We start from the raw sequence: 16,700 nt of genomic DNA, 5'->3' as shown, positions 1-16,700 counted from the left end.
GGGACTTAGTACCCCCCCCCCATCCCCCATTGATGCTCTGTTGTACTTTCTGATGCTGTGTGAGTTCGATTCACTGCAGTTTCACACAAAGAGAAGATGTAAAATCATGACAACGTACAAGACACCACAAAAGCTTTCTCAGTGAGTAAGGATGAGTCTTTATTGGTGTTTTCGGGAAAAGCCAGATCACATTCCTCAGCATCCCTATAGGCAGGATCAGTAGACATTACTGGTGCAATTGGGTAGTGGTGTGCTCATGGGACTTGTAGTTTATTTATAACAGTCACAACAGGGAGTAGTTTGTAATCCACATGGGGAAGGGAAAATTGGCTGTGCACATTACCCGCAATGCCGTTTAGTAGCATACCATCACTGTGAGGATGGGCTACAAATGCCCACAAAAAGTTGCAGTATGCATATACAGACACATAGAAAAATAGCACTGTCAAAAGTTTATAAGTTTCTGCAAACAAGTTCCAGGTATCAAAAAGTTGCTTCTTTGTCCATCAAAAGATGGACGGTGTTAGAAGCCTGCTGCCGGCGAGATGTAGTTCAAATTCTTCCAGGCTTTCAAGTCCATAGTTTGTGGTTGTTTCAGCTTTTGTTCAATTACAAAACACACGGACAAGACTACAGTCCCCACAGTGCACCTGGAGCTTTGTACAGTCTCATTGGATGGTGCCGATAGTGAACAGGCTCATAGAAAATAATGTAGAGTAAAGGATGGTCTTGAAAAATACAAGGGCGATAAAAATGAGAACTGCATTCTCCCTTAAAAGTTGTAGCAAGGAAAATAAATAAGAGTAATAGTAACAACAACAACAACGATAATACTAGTAATCATAACTGTAATAATAATAATAATAATAATACAAAATAAAATTGAATGCTATGTCTGAAATCAACAAAGACCTTCAAATCCAGAACTGGTTGAATTAGAACATCCCTCCCAAGGTGAGTTGGTAGTACGCAGTAGAATTCCATCGAACTCTACCTAATTGCACTGCCAAAATGGGCCAGCTCTGAAATGTATCCGGACAAACCGGATAAAAAAAATAAAATTAAGAAACACAACTTCTGTAATCAAAGTTAAGATTTATCGTAAGAGTTTGTTTTTTTTTGTCCCCCAGAACGCCTGAGAAATTGACAACGATTCCAATCATCTTATACTGCATTTATATATTCAAGCTATGTATATTATTACATCTATAGTCACGGATATATTATATGTTCAAGGATATATTATATACACACACATATCTAGTGAGAGAATAGCTGTAGTATTTCGTGTGTATGGTGCATCAGGGTGCATTGTTTCACTGGGTTATCTGGTTTAGGAGAGGTATAGACATACTATTTTGTGTGTCACTCTATACGAGACTTACTCTTGCAATATGACACGCAAAATAAAGAACAAATAAAAAGAAATAAAAAGGCTATAGGCAGTTCAGTTACTGTGTTGGGTTGTCTATGTTCGGATGGAGGAACAGGTTGAGCACCATACATAATCCGCAAGAATAATCATCATTATAATCAAACTCGGGGTGTGTTAAGTGGCAGCATGCTCCGGTTCATGCTGAACACTGCCAACTTAACCTGGGCGATCAATTCTAAACCAGTTTCACACTTCAAAATGGATCAGGATGAGAGAGAGAGAGAGAGAGAGAGAGAGAGAGAGAGAGAGAGAGAGAGAGAGAGAAATTCCCAGCATGTGCTGTAGAAAGTGATGAAGTGTTATTTGCCTTGACTGGTTGTGCGCTATCGTACACCAGCCCTGTGTTTCAAGGTCCAGCTTGCTTTCAGGGCCAAATAGAGGACTGGCCACCCCTCATAGCCTGGTTGCTCTCTAGGTTTCTTCCTGGGTTCTGGCCTTTCTAGGGAGTTTTTCCTAGCCACCGTGCTTCTACACCTGCATTGCTTGCTTTTGGGGGTTTTAGGCAGGGTTTCTGTACAGCACTTTGAGATATCAGCTGATGTAAGAAGGGCTTTATAAATAAATTTGAAATAAGAGTGTGTGTGTGTGTGTGTGTGTGTGTGTGTGTGTGTGTGTGTGTGTGTGTGTGTGTGTGTGTGTGCGTGTGTGTGTGCGTACATGCAGGCGTGCATGTGTGTGTGTGTAATGTGAAAATGCATACGTAGTCACTGGTCCAGGTTATTGGACTGTTTGGCTAGTCATGTTTGTTTGCGGTGTGTGTCTGTCTGTGTTTGCGCCTGAGCCAAACATATTCACCCATCTACATGTATACCTGGCAACGCATTTGACCAATATTTATTCACAAACATCAGTGCGTATGCAGCTGTTCTCGTGATGGATCACTGACTGCACCATTTCAATAAATTCTCTCTCTCCCCCTCACTGCCAGACACACAATTAAAACGATTTAATTCAAGAAAGGAAGAAAGGAGAGACGATAACAAATTAAAGGGCAACTCCACCACTTTTCACATTCATCATCTCCAGCACCACCCCAACATCAACATATGTGAAAAGTGCGTGTTTCTAAGATAAGTGTTTCCTCCAATGACATCGTCGGTGTGCATCGTGTGATTTTTAACCAATTGTGAGTAGGCATTGCCTACTAATTTCCTACTAACTGGTTTATGATCTAATTGGAAACACTTACCTTCCTCTATTTATTTTACTACAAAACATAGAAACGCGCCATTTTCACATATGTTGATGTTGAGGTGGTGCTGGAGTGAAAAAAAAATGAACATTTCCTTTAAGTGCTTGAACAAACCCACAAGAACACTATTTAAACTACACAATGTTTATTTAACCTATCTGTTCATGTCCACAATCATTTACTAAGATACATCTCCTATCTCGCCGCCATGTTATCCCTGGATACAACCATTATACATTCTCTATTATGACCTCTGACCCTTAAAACCTCTTCAGGATCGATGTCCCTAAACCGGGATGGTTGTTCAAAGTTCAAAATATAGAATTTAGCAATCTACCCCGTGGTTAAAACATCTTCATATAGCCCCTCTCTCTCTACTAAACTCACCCATATATAAAATATACAAAAGATTATTTCCAAAATCTCCTCCGAGCTGTCTTTGCAAATATAAAAATATAGTTATCCTATGTTGAACTCTCTTTGCTTTCCTCTCTTCTGCCTTCCTTTCCTAATCCTCCTCCTCTAGATATAGCTCATCCTCTGTTTTCTAGTTTGCCCACGCCTCCCTCCCTGCTCAGTACAGTTAAAAAATATACATGTTTAGTCATAGAAAAAAAAATGACACATCTGTCCTCCCCTGGCTTGTCTCCTTGTCTTTAGCTTAAAAAACATTAGTCGTCTGTGATCTGTATGATTTGAACACACCCATCTGAATGGGTGCGCGTATGGCCTGCGCATTACCCGAAAAAAAACACTGCAACACACCTGATATAAACACTGAATGACGTCACGACGCAACCTGTCAACGAGACAAGGGAAGTGAAACCAGCATAGCACAGATACACAAAATGGAGGCTGCACTCACTACAACACTGCGGGCAACTCACAACATGGATGCTTACTCCAGGTGTCATACAATGCTTAAGTCACGTCTACGTAGGCCCTACGCGCACCCCCTCAACTAAAGTGCTGCCAATGTTGGGGCTGCCTTCTAACCCTCTCCCTCCTCCACCCTTCCCCTCTTCTTCTTCTTCTTCTTCTCCCTCACAAGTCTCCGTGTCGGCTCTCGAACTTGTTGAGGATGTTGCGGCAGCGGCCCAGCTCCTTGTGCATGTCGGCCACTTCCTGTCTGAGAGCAGCGTTCTCTCGCTCCAGGAAGGCGGCGCGCACCGTGATCTGGTTCTCCTTGAGGCGCCGGGCGTCACGTGAGCGCTTGGCCGCCTCGTTGTTCTTGTAGCGCCGGTTCCAGTACTTGTCGTCCTGCAGGAGTCAAGGCAAAGTAGAGGCGTGTTGGGGGGGGGGCAATGGGGGAAAGGGGAGAGGTGTCAAAGCTGAGCATTGTAGTTGCACACTTGAAGCACGTACAGTTGAAGTCGGAAGTTTACATACACCTTAGCCAAATACCTTTAAACTCAGTATATAATAGTTGAGAGAATGATTCATTTCAGCTTTTATTTCCTTCATCACATTCCCAGTGGGTCAGAAGTTTACATACACTCAATTAGTATTTGGTAGCATTGCCTTTAAATTGTTTAACGTCGGTCAAACGTTTCAGGTAGCCTTCCACAAGCTTCCCACAATAAGTTGGGTGAATTTTGGCCCATTCCTCCTGACAGAGCTGGTGTAACTGAGTCAGGTTTGTAGGCCTCCTTGCTCGCACACACTTTTTCAGCTCTGCCCACACATTTTCTATAGGATTGAGGTCAGGGCTTTGTGACGGCCACTCCAATACCTTGACTTTGTTGTCCTTAAGCCATAGCTTTGGAAGTATGCTTGGGGTCATTGTCCATTTGGAAGACCATTTGCGACCAAGCTTTAACTTCCTAACTGATGTCATAAGATGTTGCTTCAATATATCCATATAATTTTCCTCCTCATGATGCCATCTATTTTGTGAAGTGTACCAGTCCCTCCTGCAGCAAAGCACTCCCACAACATGATGCTGCCACCCCCGTGCTTTACGGTTGGGATGGTTTTCTTCGGGTTTGCAAGCCTCCCCCTTTTTCCTCCAAACGTAACGATGGTCATTATGGCCAAACAGTGCTATTTTTGTTTAATCAGACCAGAGGACATTTCTCCAAAAAGTACGATCTTTGTCCCCATGTGCAGTTGCAAACCGTAGTCTGGCTTTTTTATGCGGTTTTGGAGCAGTGGCTTCTTCCTTGCTGAACGGCCTTTCAGGTTATGTCGATATAGGACTCGTTTTTACTGTAGATATAGATACTTTTGTACCTGTTTCCTCCAGCATCTTCACAAGGTCCTTTGCTGTTGTTCTGGGATTGATTTGCACTTTTCACACAAAAGTACTTTCATCTCTAGGAGCGGTATGACGGCTGCATGGTCCCATGGTCTTTATACTTTCGTACTATTGTTTGTACAGATGAACGTGGTACCTTCAGGTGTTTGCTCCCAAGGATGAACCATTTTTTTTCTGAAGTCTTGGCTGATTTCTTTTGATTTTCCTATGATGTCAAGCAAAGAGGCACTGAGTTTGAAGGTAGGCTTTGAAATACATCCACAGGTACACCTCCAATTGACTCAAATTATGTCAATTAGCCTATCAGAAGCTTCTAAAGCCATGACATCATTTTCTGGAGTTTTCCAAGCTGTATAAAGGCACAGTCAACTTAGTGTATGTAAACTTCTGACCCACTGGAATTGTGATACAGTGAATTTTAAGTGAAATAATCTGTAAACAATTGTTGGAAAAATTACTTGTGTCATGCACAAAGTATATGTCCTAACCGACTTGCCAAAACTATAGTTTGTTAACAAGAAATTTGTGGAGTGGTTGAAAAACAAGTTTTAATGACTCCAACCTAAGTGTATGTAAACTTCCGACTTCAACTGTATATAAAGATTTTATTAAAGTGTGTGCCTTAATAACAATGCCGTCACAATTAGCTACTCTACAGCAAGCAATATGAGCGTTTCCTACCTTGTTATTTATTGCATGCATATCTACATGCCAGTTCAAACTTTCCACTTTTGGCCCTTCCCAATGTGTGCCCTCCCTTGAGGCATGCCCCCATTGTCATTCACTTGAGTAAACAGGAAGTTGCCCCGCTTCGTATGATGACATCATATTGCTAACTTTACCTTGAAGCTTCTTAGGTGCAAACTACGTTTAAAGCCAAGAATCGCAGGAAATGTAGTACCTTCTGCTCATCTGGGACCAGCATCTTGCGGGCTTTCTTGATCATGGGCTGTGGCTTGAGCTCCTCGTCCGAGAAGCGGTGCCTCCGGGGGTCAAAGGCCTCCTGGCCCGGCACGCTGGACAGCGCCACGTCCGCCGGGTCAGGGTCAAAGTTCACCATGACATCAGCGGTGCCGTTGGTGACCAGTGAGCCTCCTGGCGGCCCGGGGAGGCAGGAGGAGGAGGTGGTGGAGGAGGGCGAGAGGTCTGGAGGCATGACCTGGCCACCTATAATGAGAGAGGCCAACAAAAACAAAACTTTTGGTTGGTCACATGCGTCACACCGTGGCCAGGGTGAAAGGTCAAAGCCTCCAGCATGCCGAGAATAAGGTAAAGAGGATTTGTTCTTTCTGTGTATATGGCAAAATCACTCATTTATAAACTGGCTGCTGCACGGTGGCTGCAGTGATACAGATCGTCCACCAGGTGGAAGCATAGGCTACATCAATCAGTCAGTCATGTGGTTGAGCTGGCTGATCCAGGATAAACCGACACGAAAGCCTAATCCTAATAACAACCATTTTGGGCAAAAAGTTGAAACTGATCCAAAAACAGTGCTGCTGTGTAAACAACCTTCTACACACAGCACTGAGCTTTCGTATGGCCATCGCTCTCTCCCCCCTCTTTAACCTTTGATCAATGTCCTACTATATTTCCCTCAGTTAGTAAAATATGCATTATCTTTAAAGGAGTAGTTCAATATTTTACAACTTGATGTTAGATGGTTCCTCACCCTTAAAGTAGTCTATGTAATCCAAGGTTCAGTTTTCTTTAAACAGCCACTACACACTTCAGCTATCCTTAGCCACCACAAGCTAAGAGTGAATGGAAGTGATGGGGGCACGTGAGCATGTTTACAAAAATAATGTCCAAATCCCCTGAAATCAATTTAAATCAACTCCATATTTAGTTTGATTTTGCTTAAAAGGTGATTTTGCCATTTAAAAAAAAACACACACAATCACTTCCATTGATTGTTAGCTTGTGGTGTCTAAAGTTAACTGACGTTTGTAGTGGCTGTTTATAGAAACCTGATTACAGTTTCTCCTGGCCCATAGACTACTTTCAGGGTGAGGAACCATCTATCATCAAGTTGTAAAATAGTGAACCAACTCCTTTAATATACATTTTTGACATTCGATAGCAACACATGCTAATTTTCCAGGTAACACTTCTGAGCAGGATTTTTAAAGCGTTCATAATCCAAACACACTATAATTTGTTATTATTTTTTCACACTCAACTTTAACCAGTGAAATTAGACTGCAATTTATTAGGCCTTCACTACATTGTTTTACTTCCCTGTGCTGTAATATGAGCTGTAGCTATGGCCACAGCAGCTTTTTGTCAAGGGGTATAGCCTAATCAAGACCAGCTGCTCTCTGGAAGACAACCAATACATTCATAAATTAACTATAACATTTCATTTTACATTTCAATTAAATATTGGTCTCGGTGTTATTGATTATTGCATTCTCTCTGGGGAAATCAGTCTTGTTGGCAACAATTGTTTGATTGTGCTGTCTTTAGAAAACACTTGAGGAAATGCAATGCTGAAATGGAATGTAGGAAGTGTGTTACATAAAATGCATTCCCCAGTCCCCTTGCTCCATAGCCACCACAAAGACAGTTCCCTACAATACCCCTCCAACCCCTACCCCACCCAACATACTGCCACCTCCCTCTAGCTTATATTTAAAATATACACAGAATTCTTCCTTCCTAAGTATTCATAAGACAAACTATCCCCCCCATCACACACAAACAATACACCTCACCTTTCATTTCACAGTAGTCTTTCCCTCAGTCCTTGTCAACAACATGAAATTCTGAAATGTTATGTCACAAAGTTGTTCAGTGTGTAACACTGGTATGGCGACATGGTGGCGTTATCTCTGCAATGTAAATCTCTCTGCTTCTTTATGCTAGGCTAGTCTTATGCAATGTTATCTCTCGCTCTCTGCTTTACTCCCCCTCTATGCCTCCCTCCGACCCCTCCCTCTTCCTATGCCCCACCCTTCCCGTCTCTCGCTCCATTGCTCTCTGCATCGGCACGTGACGCGATGCCTGCACATGGCCCAAGCGTGTGAGAGAGGGAGGGGAGAGAGTGAGGGAGAGAAAAATGACAGCTCTCTCTCTCTCTGTGCAGTTTTTACTGTACTGCAGAGTCTTCCTTAATAACCCTTTCATCTCCACATTTCATTCAAATGAATCATTGTGGTAAAAGAGGGGAGATCTTTAGTTAACCTCACCATTTCTATGATTGATGTATTTGTTTATTTCTCTAAGCTAAGGTGTAACTCTGTTTTTCCTGTTCTGTAACTAATCAGTGTAGGTTCTCTTTATAAATGTAGTGTGATTGTGTTGCACGTATTTAGCAGATCTGTATTTGTAAACTCTGAGTGGTTGTTTTGGACCCAGTACCAGATCCGGCAAGAATGTTTTGTCAGAAAATAGAACGTGACATAACTATTTGAAGGCTACAGTCCCCTTGTCTTTTTGGAAATCGAACTAAAATCTTACTGCTGGCAATGTCATAAGAATCTGCCCCCTGCAACTCATGGAGTCTGCAATATAGGTCAAGTAACCCAAAGTGCAAACGTTTAGTATGCATGGAAAGGGTACACCTTGATGGTTATTGTAAAGCATGTGCTTGTAGTTTTGAAAACTAAATGTACTTTATAAAGGTAGTATACAATATCATGCGTCGTTTAGAAAATGCCACCAGAAGGCGTCAGCGTCAAAACAAAGGGCAGTGAAAAGTCTATTGGACTAGCTTGAGACTATACCCTGTCTTTTTATATAGCTTCTGCTGACATAACATCTTCCGCCAGCATCATGCCACCAATTTCACACTAGACAAATAAAACACAAAGCCGTTCCACTGGCCTTCCTACATACTTGTCTTTGAGCTCCACAAACCGCCGTGCTTTCCCCCACCAACCAATGCCGACCTAGGGAATGTTGAGGGTGCAGCAACTACTGCAATGATGGTTCCAGTCATCTTGCAACATTGTCGAGCTTCCGCACACAAGATTTGCTCAGACACACAGATTTGCGTGTGTGCGTGCGCGCGCGCTGTTGTGAAATTGTTAGATATCCCTTATTAGATATCACTGCACCGCTGGAGCTAGAAACACAAGCATTTCGCTACACCCGCAATAACATCTGCTAAACACGTGTATGTGACCAATAAAATGTGATTTGATACACCAACGCAAAACGTGCAAACATACGGTCAGAATGAAACAGAAACACTCGTGTGGACACAATCAAACACACACACATACCTGGACAAACCCACACCCTCCCCTATTTAACCACACACTCTACTAACCACGTAGGCACTCGGGCCCTCCCATCATGCCTGGCAGTCCGTTTGGTGGTGGCGGCCCGTTGTCCAGGCCCAGCAGCGAGGAGGAGGAAGATGAGGAGGACATGGAGGATGATGAAGAAGAACATAGCGGAGGGGAGGATGGCGGGCACTGGGAGCTCTGGTTGGGCACGGCCGACTGCAGGGAGCTCTGCGAGGGCACCTGTGCGCTGGCGCTGGAGCTGTTGCCACCTTTGCTGTGCATGGCCATGCCGTTCTCAGTCAGGAACTCCTCCAGGTCCATGTACTGCAGCTGGAAGAGGCCACCGTCGCTGCAGGGTAGCGTGCGCTCCCACAGATGGGGCCCCAGGAAAGCCGACTGGGAAGGCCGACCGCCTGGGCCCCCACCCGTGGTGTCCTCGTCCGAGTCCTGGGGCTTGTCTTTGTCTGTTGGCGGGAGATTGGGAGAGAGAGAAAAAAGATGGAGAGAAGAGAGTTGGAGAGAGAGCGAGCATGAAAGAAAGAGAAAGAGAGAATATTGAGGAGAAGAAGAGATAGCAAAAGAGAGAGAGAGGAAGAAAGAAGGGCCATTGAGTGCAACAATCCAGCCTCTTCAGTGTTCATCACTGATGTCTCTTATCATCACATAATCTGCCTGCGAGCCTCGTGCCCTTATCAGCTTTGCAGGCAACCAACCGCCATTACATGGATGCATCAGCAACAGTGGCAGCAGTCTTCCCATTCACACACAGGCTGGCTGAATAACGTGAGGAAGGGAGTGAGATGCTATGCAAATATCATGAAGGTGGACTGAAATGCTACTCTGACATCATGAAGAAGAAGTGAGATGCTAAGCTAATATCATGAGGAAAGAGTGAGATGCTACGCTAACATAATGAAGGAAGAGTGAGATGATATGCTAACATAATGAGGCAAGAGTGAGATGGTAGGCTAACATAATGAGGAAAGAGTGAGATGCTAAGCTAACATCATGAGGAAAGAGTGAGATGCTAAGCTAACATCATGAGGAAAGAGTGAGATGCTACGCTAACATCATGAGGAAAGAGTCAGATGCTACGCTAACATCATGAGGAAAGAGTCAGATGCTACGCTAACATAATGAAGGAAGAGTGAGATGATATGCTAACATAATGAAGGAAGAGTGAGATGGTATACTAAAACTATTAGGAGAGGTGGCATCGTCTGGTGTCTCAGCCCTCATTCCCTTGAGTTGGAGGGGGTAATAAGGGGAGGCGAGAGCAATCAGATTAATGAGCAAGGAGAGGGGGCTCAAACATGGGGGATGACTATCAGTGTGACCCCGCTGAGAGCTAGGCAGAGGGTTTCACAGAGACAAGGTAGAAGTGGTAGGGGAATGGGTGACAGGCCTGATTCATAGCGTGACGATCACACCCGGACTGGACTGGTGGCTCTGGACAGCACAGCACATTATTGTCAGCAAGCACACACACATGCAGATGGAGATGGAGAGGAGAGAGACATGTAGGAGGGAAGAGAGAGAGAGAGAGGGAGTGGAGAAGAATAAAAAGGGAACGCAAAATAAGCAAGACTGACAGGAGAGAGGATAGAGAAGACAGGAGAAATGAGAGGGGAGAAAGGGAAGGGAGAGCAACGCCAAACCAGAGAGAGAAGGAACAGAGGAGTAATTACAGGGAATGGAGACAGTAAAAAGAGACAGAGGGAATGAATATAAAAGGAGATGGGTTGATAAGGGAGAGGAAAGGGAAGAGGAGAGGAGATTAAAGAGATTCAAATAGGAGGAGAGATGGCTGATAGGGCGATATTGGGGGATGAGAGGAAATACAGCAGATGATAATGAAGGGTGAGGAGAGAAATAAGAGGGAGTGCAAATAGGAGGAGGGGGTGATGGGAGAGGAGAGAAACGAGAGAGATATGCAATGCAAAGAGAAAAAAAAGAGGGATGATAAGAGACAGAAGTGAAGGGGGAGTGAGGGAGATGTGAGAAGTGCAACAGGAGGGAATGAGGAGATATGGTAAACGTGCTAGAGGATGGAGAGGAGAATAGACGAGGGAGACAGAGGAGAGATGCGTACAGCGAGTGGGTGTATACGAGGGCGTAGAACAAAGCATGCCAGGGAGAGGAATATACTGTTTTTGTTTAAAGGGAAATGCATCATGCATCGAAGCCACAGGCAACTAACTCTCTCGGATGCAAAAAAAAAAAAAGACTCAAGACTCCATCTCATGTAATAAAAACCCTTCTCCATCCCGTAACATTAGTGATGCACCACGACTATGCATGTTCTGATGGTGAACTGGATGCTGGTAGGCCCTTTGTGCTCGGACTCCATCGGAGGAGCTGTCAGTATTGATCAGCATCGTCTCTCACACAAAGACCATCCACGGAAATGGTGGAGGGACGTTGTTCAACTATATAGCCACCAGGGGGAGGATGTTAGCCAGACAGATGCTGACTGAGGTTGTGACATCCATTCAACTTAAACGTTAAGTCCCCTATTTAGGGGACTTTGTGTGGTTCTGGACCGGTTCCGCCCGTCATTTTTGTGTACAGAGTACTCTGTGAACGGCATAACATCAATGGCTGCGCACTCCATGAAAGCTCTGGTTGTCCCGCTCCGCGTGCTTCTCTCCGCTCTCATCAGAGATGCAGTATGTGAAAATCGAACACCTCATTTGCATAGCGAGCAACACGTCACACTTTCTGGCCTATCCAGACAAAGGATCAATTTCCTCTGGCTGTGAGCCTTGTAGCTCCGCTTCCAATGAACACTGCATATGAAACGGGAAAGCCTAGCGATCGCAGCAAAAGCAGTAGCGTCTCGCTGCGACCTCAGCTGGATTTAGATCTTTCAACAAGAAAAGATACAAAAATCATTTTGTAGAAGTTAAACAAGACCACTTTCAATTGCTCAAAGAGGAACTTTGTGCTTAAAGCTGAAGTTGTAACAAGTTAGCGGGCGTTTAAATGGCGTCTCTGCTTTGCTGGGCAGAAACTTATCCCTCGTCATTTATATGAAATGGTGGCAATTTTTATACTGTCACTAAGTGTGATCATATTTACTTCACAGTTATAGGACAGGTGGAATATTATAGTAAGTCATTTATCATTTGATTGTTACTATATTTAGAAAGCATTTAAATAATGTCAAGACCTATTTTTGTTGAATTCATAGGTTGCACCTCCGTCACTCGGTCGGGTCAGGAATGTTCTCAAGCCGCGCTCTATCAGCGGCGCAATAGTGGTGCCCTAAAATCGTGATAAGCCTAGTCATTCCGGACAGAGGCTAACGACTGTTCAGTGTAAATTACAATATAGTGCCTGGAAATACGATGGCATTAGTAAAGTTGTGAAATGTTTAGTAGGAAACAACTCTGCCAGCATTATCATGTCGCCAAATGTACTTTAGACAGATGGCAATGTTGTCATTGGCTAGTAAAGTTCGTCCCAAAAAAAATTGCAAGCAAATCGAACCGTAGGTAGCTAAAAATCAGGTGACCTCCCCTCAATTTTAGCTAACGTTTTACTGTCTCTAAAGTCAATCTGGAGACATCAAAATGATGACAAAAGGTTTTCCTACAAATTAATTGTCTCCCTTTGAACGGCATTGTATTTCCAAGCCAATGTAATGCACTTTTGATGAAATCTTCATCAGCGATCATTGACGATGCATTGAGTAGAATGCTCAATTGGGCATCAGTAAAAAGCGAACGTTCAAAACAATATTGTGACGAAACATGCAACCCATGAATAGGAAAAAAATGATACATGATTTTTTATATTTCCATCATAAATGTACTGTAAATTTGAGTTTGTGTCCTCAAAAGTAACTACACCTCAGCAATTTATTTAAAAAATTACCAGAAAATGAGACTTTAATCTTTCTGGCAGTATAAGAATTACTAGGTATTGCTTATGGCACTCATGATAAATAATACTTTCGGGTATGTCTATTTAGGCAGAAATCTAAAATGTGTACTTTACATTAAACAACAGCAGCGCTTAGTTAACATTTGACCACGTAAAATGGCTCGTGTGCAAATCAATGTTTGTTGGATTGAGAACTGGTGGTAGACATCTATATACACTGAGTGTACTGAACATTAAGGACACCTACTCTTTCCCTGACATAGACTGACCAGGTGAATCCAGGTGAAAGCTATGATCCCTTATTGATGTCACTTCAAATCAGTGTAGATTAAGGGGAGGAGTCAGGTTAAAAAAATTGTTTCAGCTTTGAGATTGTGTGTGTGTGCACGCCATTCAGAAGGTGAATGGGCAAGACAAATGTAAGTGCCTTTGAAAGGGGTATGGTAGTAGGTGTCAGGTGCATTGGTTTGAGTGTCAAGAACTGCAACGCTGCTGGGTTGTTCACGCTCAACAGTTTCCTGTTTGTATAAAGAATGGTCCACAACCCAAAGGACATCCAGCCAACATGACACAACTGTTGGAAGCATTTGAGTCAACATGGGCCAGCATCCCTGTGGAACACTTGACACCTTGTAGTGTCCATGCCCCAACGAATTGAGACTGTTCGAGGGCAAAAGGGGGTACAATTAAATATTAGGAAGGCATTCCTAATGTTTTGTTCGCTCAGTGTAAATCAATATCATGAGCTATGACCTTATTGAAGGTCTTTATTGAAGGATAAAAGCACTAATGTTCAACGCTGTTTGTGTGTGTTCTTGTTGCTGTTTTGTCTTAAAAATATGAACCTATTTCCATAAGTAATACATGATACAAGTCAAAACAAGAATTGTCAAGCCTATACGCTTTATATTTGTAAACATGAATTCAAGCCAACAGAATGAAAACAAAGATTGCAGGCCAGCCTGTGTGTGTGTGTGTATTTATTAATTTTAACATTTGATATGCATGAACTTTCCGCTTCCATCCCTCCCTGCCCCCACCACACACACAAACAAACCTCACCTTTCATTGCACAGCAGTGTTTCGCTCGCTGGTCAGCCTTGATGGGCAGCTGTAGGAGAGTTTTGAGGCTGGCCATGGAGTTCAAGTGTCCGCCGGTCGGGACACTGCCCGCGAGGTTACCGGTACTGAACTGTGGGCTCGCTCCGGCCGGGAGGTCAGGCGGTAGGAGCTGTGTGAGCGGCCTAGACATTGGTACGCCGTTGATTCCCACCGTGGAATGAACGCGGAATTTATCCGATTAATCCAAAATGATTGACTGGCTGTCAGCGGGTTCACAACACAGTGACGTGACGATTAAAAAGGTGGACAGCTGAATACACACTGCTACACCAACTGCTGTTTACCTCATTCGAACACCGAATGATAGTTTTTCTAAATATGAATTAAGAAAGTGTTAGAGAATAATAGTGAAATTCGACATATCAAATATAACTTGACATCAACAATAAACTATTGCTCTTCCAAATGTCCATGAAGAAATCAAAAGTGAAAATGATGTCCTCAAAGAAATGTCCATGGTCAAATAAGTGTTCGATTCATTAATCTTGTCAGATGGAATGGGCCCTTTAATAAATCTCTTATTCCAGCCTCTATGAGATAAACAAAGTTGGACATCAGCGCTCAGATTTCGCGAAACATGCCTTGCTTGATGACGTCCGTTTATTTGAGGATAATAGGTATCACAACCGAGTTGATTTTCTTCTTGACCTAGACAAAAATATTCCGCGAAAAATAATTGAAATGGATTTTGGAGAAATGCCTATAATATAACGGACAGCATTGAATGTGTAGTCCTACGTAAAGTCTCAAAACTCAAAGAAATCCAATAATAGAGAAAGTTGAAAAGAAGTGTGTTTGGGGGTGGAGGGGGGGGTATAGGGTGGGGGGTGATAAGGGGGGAAAAAGGCTTCGTCAAATAATATCCAACAACATGAGAGTAGTATAGATGTTGATGTCCCTTGTTTTCCTCTCCCCACTTAGTCGCGCTCTCTCTCTCTCCCTCCCTCTTTCTCTGTCGTTATTTTTGTCGTTCACCTTCACCCACTCCCTCCCTCCCTCCCTTTCTGTAAACTGCCAGCAAGGAAGCAACCAAGCGCCGCGCGGCTAGAGTCAGCTGGAATGAACACGGGCCGCTCTCATGACATCACCGCTCACCGGGGATTGGCGCTGGGGGAGAGACTGATCAATATTCATTATCCACACCTACTAAAACGCCCCAAACAGCATTAATGAGCCCCTCCCCTTCATAAGCAAAACAGTCACAGAAGGAGTTAGTTGTTGATTACTATTCTCAAACCGCAAGTCGCCTCCTGCATAACTTTCAATGGCCGTCCTGGTGATGGAACCGATGGAACACGTGGTTGACTTTACTGTCAGTCATAAAGCTAAACCAGTAACCAGGAGATTAACGAACCAACATACATATATGTTTAATTATGATCACGGGTCCTGTAGCCAATCCTAGGCCAACACAAGAATGGAATTGCTCTGCAATGTTCAGTAGCCTCATTTATTTTCAAAGATTTTACCAATAAATTCCTTGTATGGTATTTGGGGTGTGGGCTATCTCTGTAATTTAAAGGATTCGGATCCCTGTCGTGATTTTGTGTGATTAGTTACAAATTAAACAAATCATTCAAATCATCATTATCAATATTATCACATTTACTTCGGTCCAAAACGTGAAAGTCAGTGTTTTGGCCGCAACGAAATATCTCCCTACCACTTTAAGAACGATTCCTGCTCTCAAAGCGAGCACATGGCCATGGCACGCTCGAGTGGTGCCAACCGGCAGCCTTGCCTCGTTGCGATTGGTCCGAATTAGGTCAGTCTCTGCCCTTTGCCGAACGCTATTGGACAAAAATAGGTCATTGGTTCCGCCCAAAGACTTCCCCATGGTAGGGCCGCGTGAGACAGAAGTAAAAGAGGCAAGTGAGGACAGAGAGATTGAACGGATTAGTGTTGCATTTAGCAAGATCGAGATACTGAATTTGCTTTGACATGTATTAAAGTATTTAGTTGGTGACCACCCCACAGTGTAATAGTTTGGCTTGATAATTTTCCTTATAGTATTCCAATAGTGACAATAGGCTATTAATACTTGGCCCTACTAATAATACAATGTAGCCTAATAAGCGTCAATACAAAATATATATATATATATATATATTATATAAATAATAATAATATAATAATAAAATGTACTTGTCTATACTACCCCCCCAGCTAATATTTTCTTTGAAAGTTAAAGTATCTTCATAATCATAACTAACTTCCCGTTAGTCACACTTCAGAAGTACAACAGCTTAATTGATGTGCTACCTTAAAAAGTGCTTGAAAACACTCCTGTATGCATTAGACCTACAAGCCACTAGATGGAGGCAATAGTGCGGTTTTTAAGAGCAAAAATATAAAATGCCACAATCAATACATTCAAAACATGGACAAATATTCCCACAGATGAATCAATCCTTGATTTGTAAATATGGTGCGAATACGTTATAGCATGGATACTTTAAATGTGCATGCATAACTTCAATTTTTAAATGTAAACTGCAATGTTTCTCACACAAAATATTCCCCTCCCTCTCTGATTAGGTTTCTGTAAGCATTCATAAAAGGGCCTCATAT

At 43.0% G+C, this 16,700-nt stretch overlaps 1 protein-coding gene across 1 annotated transcript; it reads right to left on the bottom strand.

Annotated features, from left to right (window-relative positions):
* Positions 1 to 2,366: 2,366 nt before the first annotated feature.
* LOC115173495 (hepatic leukemia factor) lies at positions 2,367 to 15,062 on the bottom strand. The gene is made up of 4 exons (XM_029731624.1): positions 14,070 to 15,062; positions 9,161 to 9,583; positions 5,786 to 6,051; positions 2,367 to 3,887 (listed from the first exon to the last, which is right to left on the bottom strand). Exons 1-4 carry the CDS (start codon positions 14,257 to 14,259, stop codon positions 3,672 to 3,674), a joined length of 1,095 nt encoding a protein of 364 aa, XP_029587484.1. The 5' UTR covers positions 14,260 to 15,062; the 3' UTR covers positions 2,367 to 3,671.
* Between the last annotated feature and the right edge of the window lie 1,638 nt (positions 15,063 to 16,700).

Source organism: Salmo trutta, chromosome 34, assembly GCF_901001165.1.
Source record: "Salmo trutta chromosome 34, fSalTru1.1, whole genome shotgun sequence".
NCBI classification, from domain to species: Eukaryota; Metazoa; Chordata; class Actinopteri; order Salmoniformes; family Salmonidae; genus Salmo; species Salmo trutta.
Note: the sequence above shows the minus strand (reverse complement) of the source record. Positions and strands in the feature narration are given on the sequence as shown.

What these genes read in the sequence shown, in the direction of transcription:
- LOC115173495 (XM_029731624.1), bottom strand. Translation starts at nt 14,259, where the DNA reads ATGTCTAGGCCGCTCACACAGCTCCTACCGCCTGACCTCCCGGCCGGA. An exon ending in ACACTGCTGTGCAATGAAAG is followed by an intron (nt 9,584 to 14,069) that starts GTGAGGTTTGTT and finishes TCCCGCCAACAG; the next exon opens with ACAAAGACAAGCCCCAGGAC. An exon ending in TGGTCCCAGATGAGCAGAAG is followed by an intron (nt 3,888 to 5,785) that starts GTACTACATTTC and finishes TGACTCCTGCAG; the next exon opens with GACGACAAGTACTGGAACCG.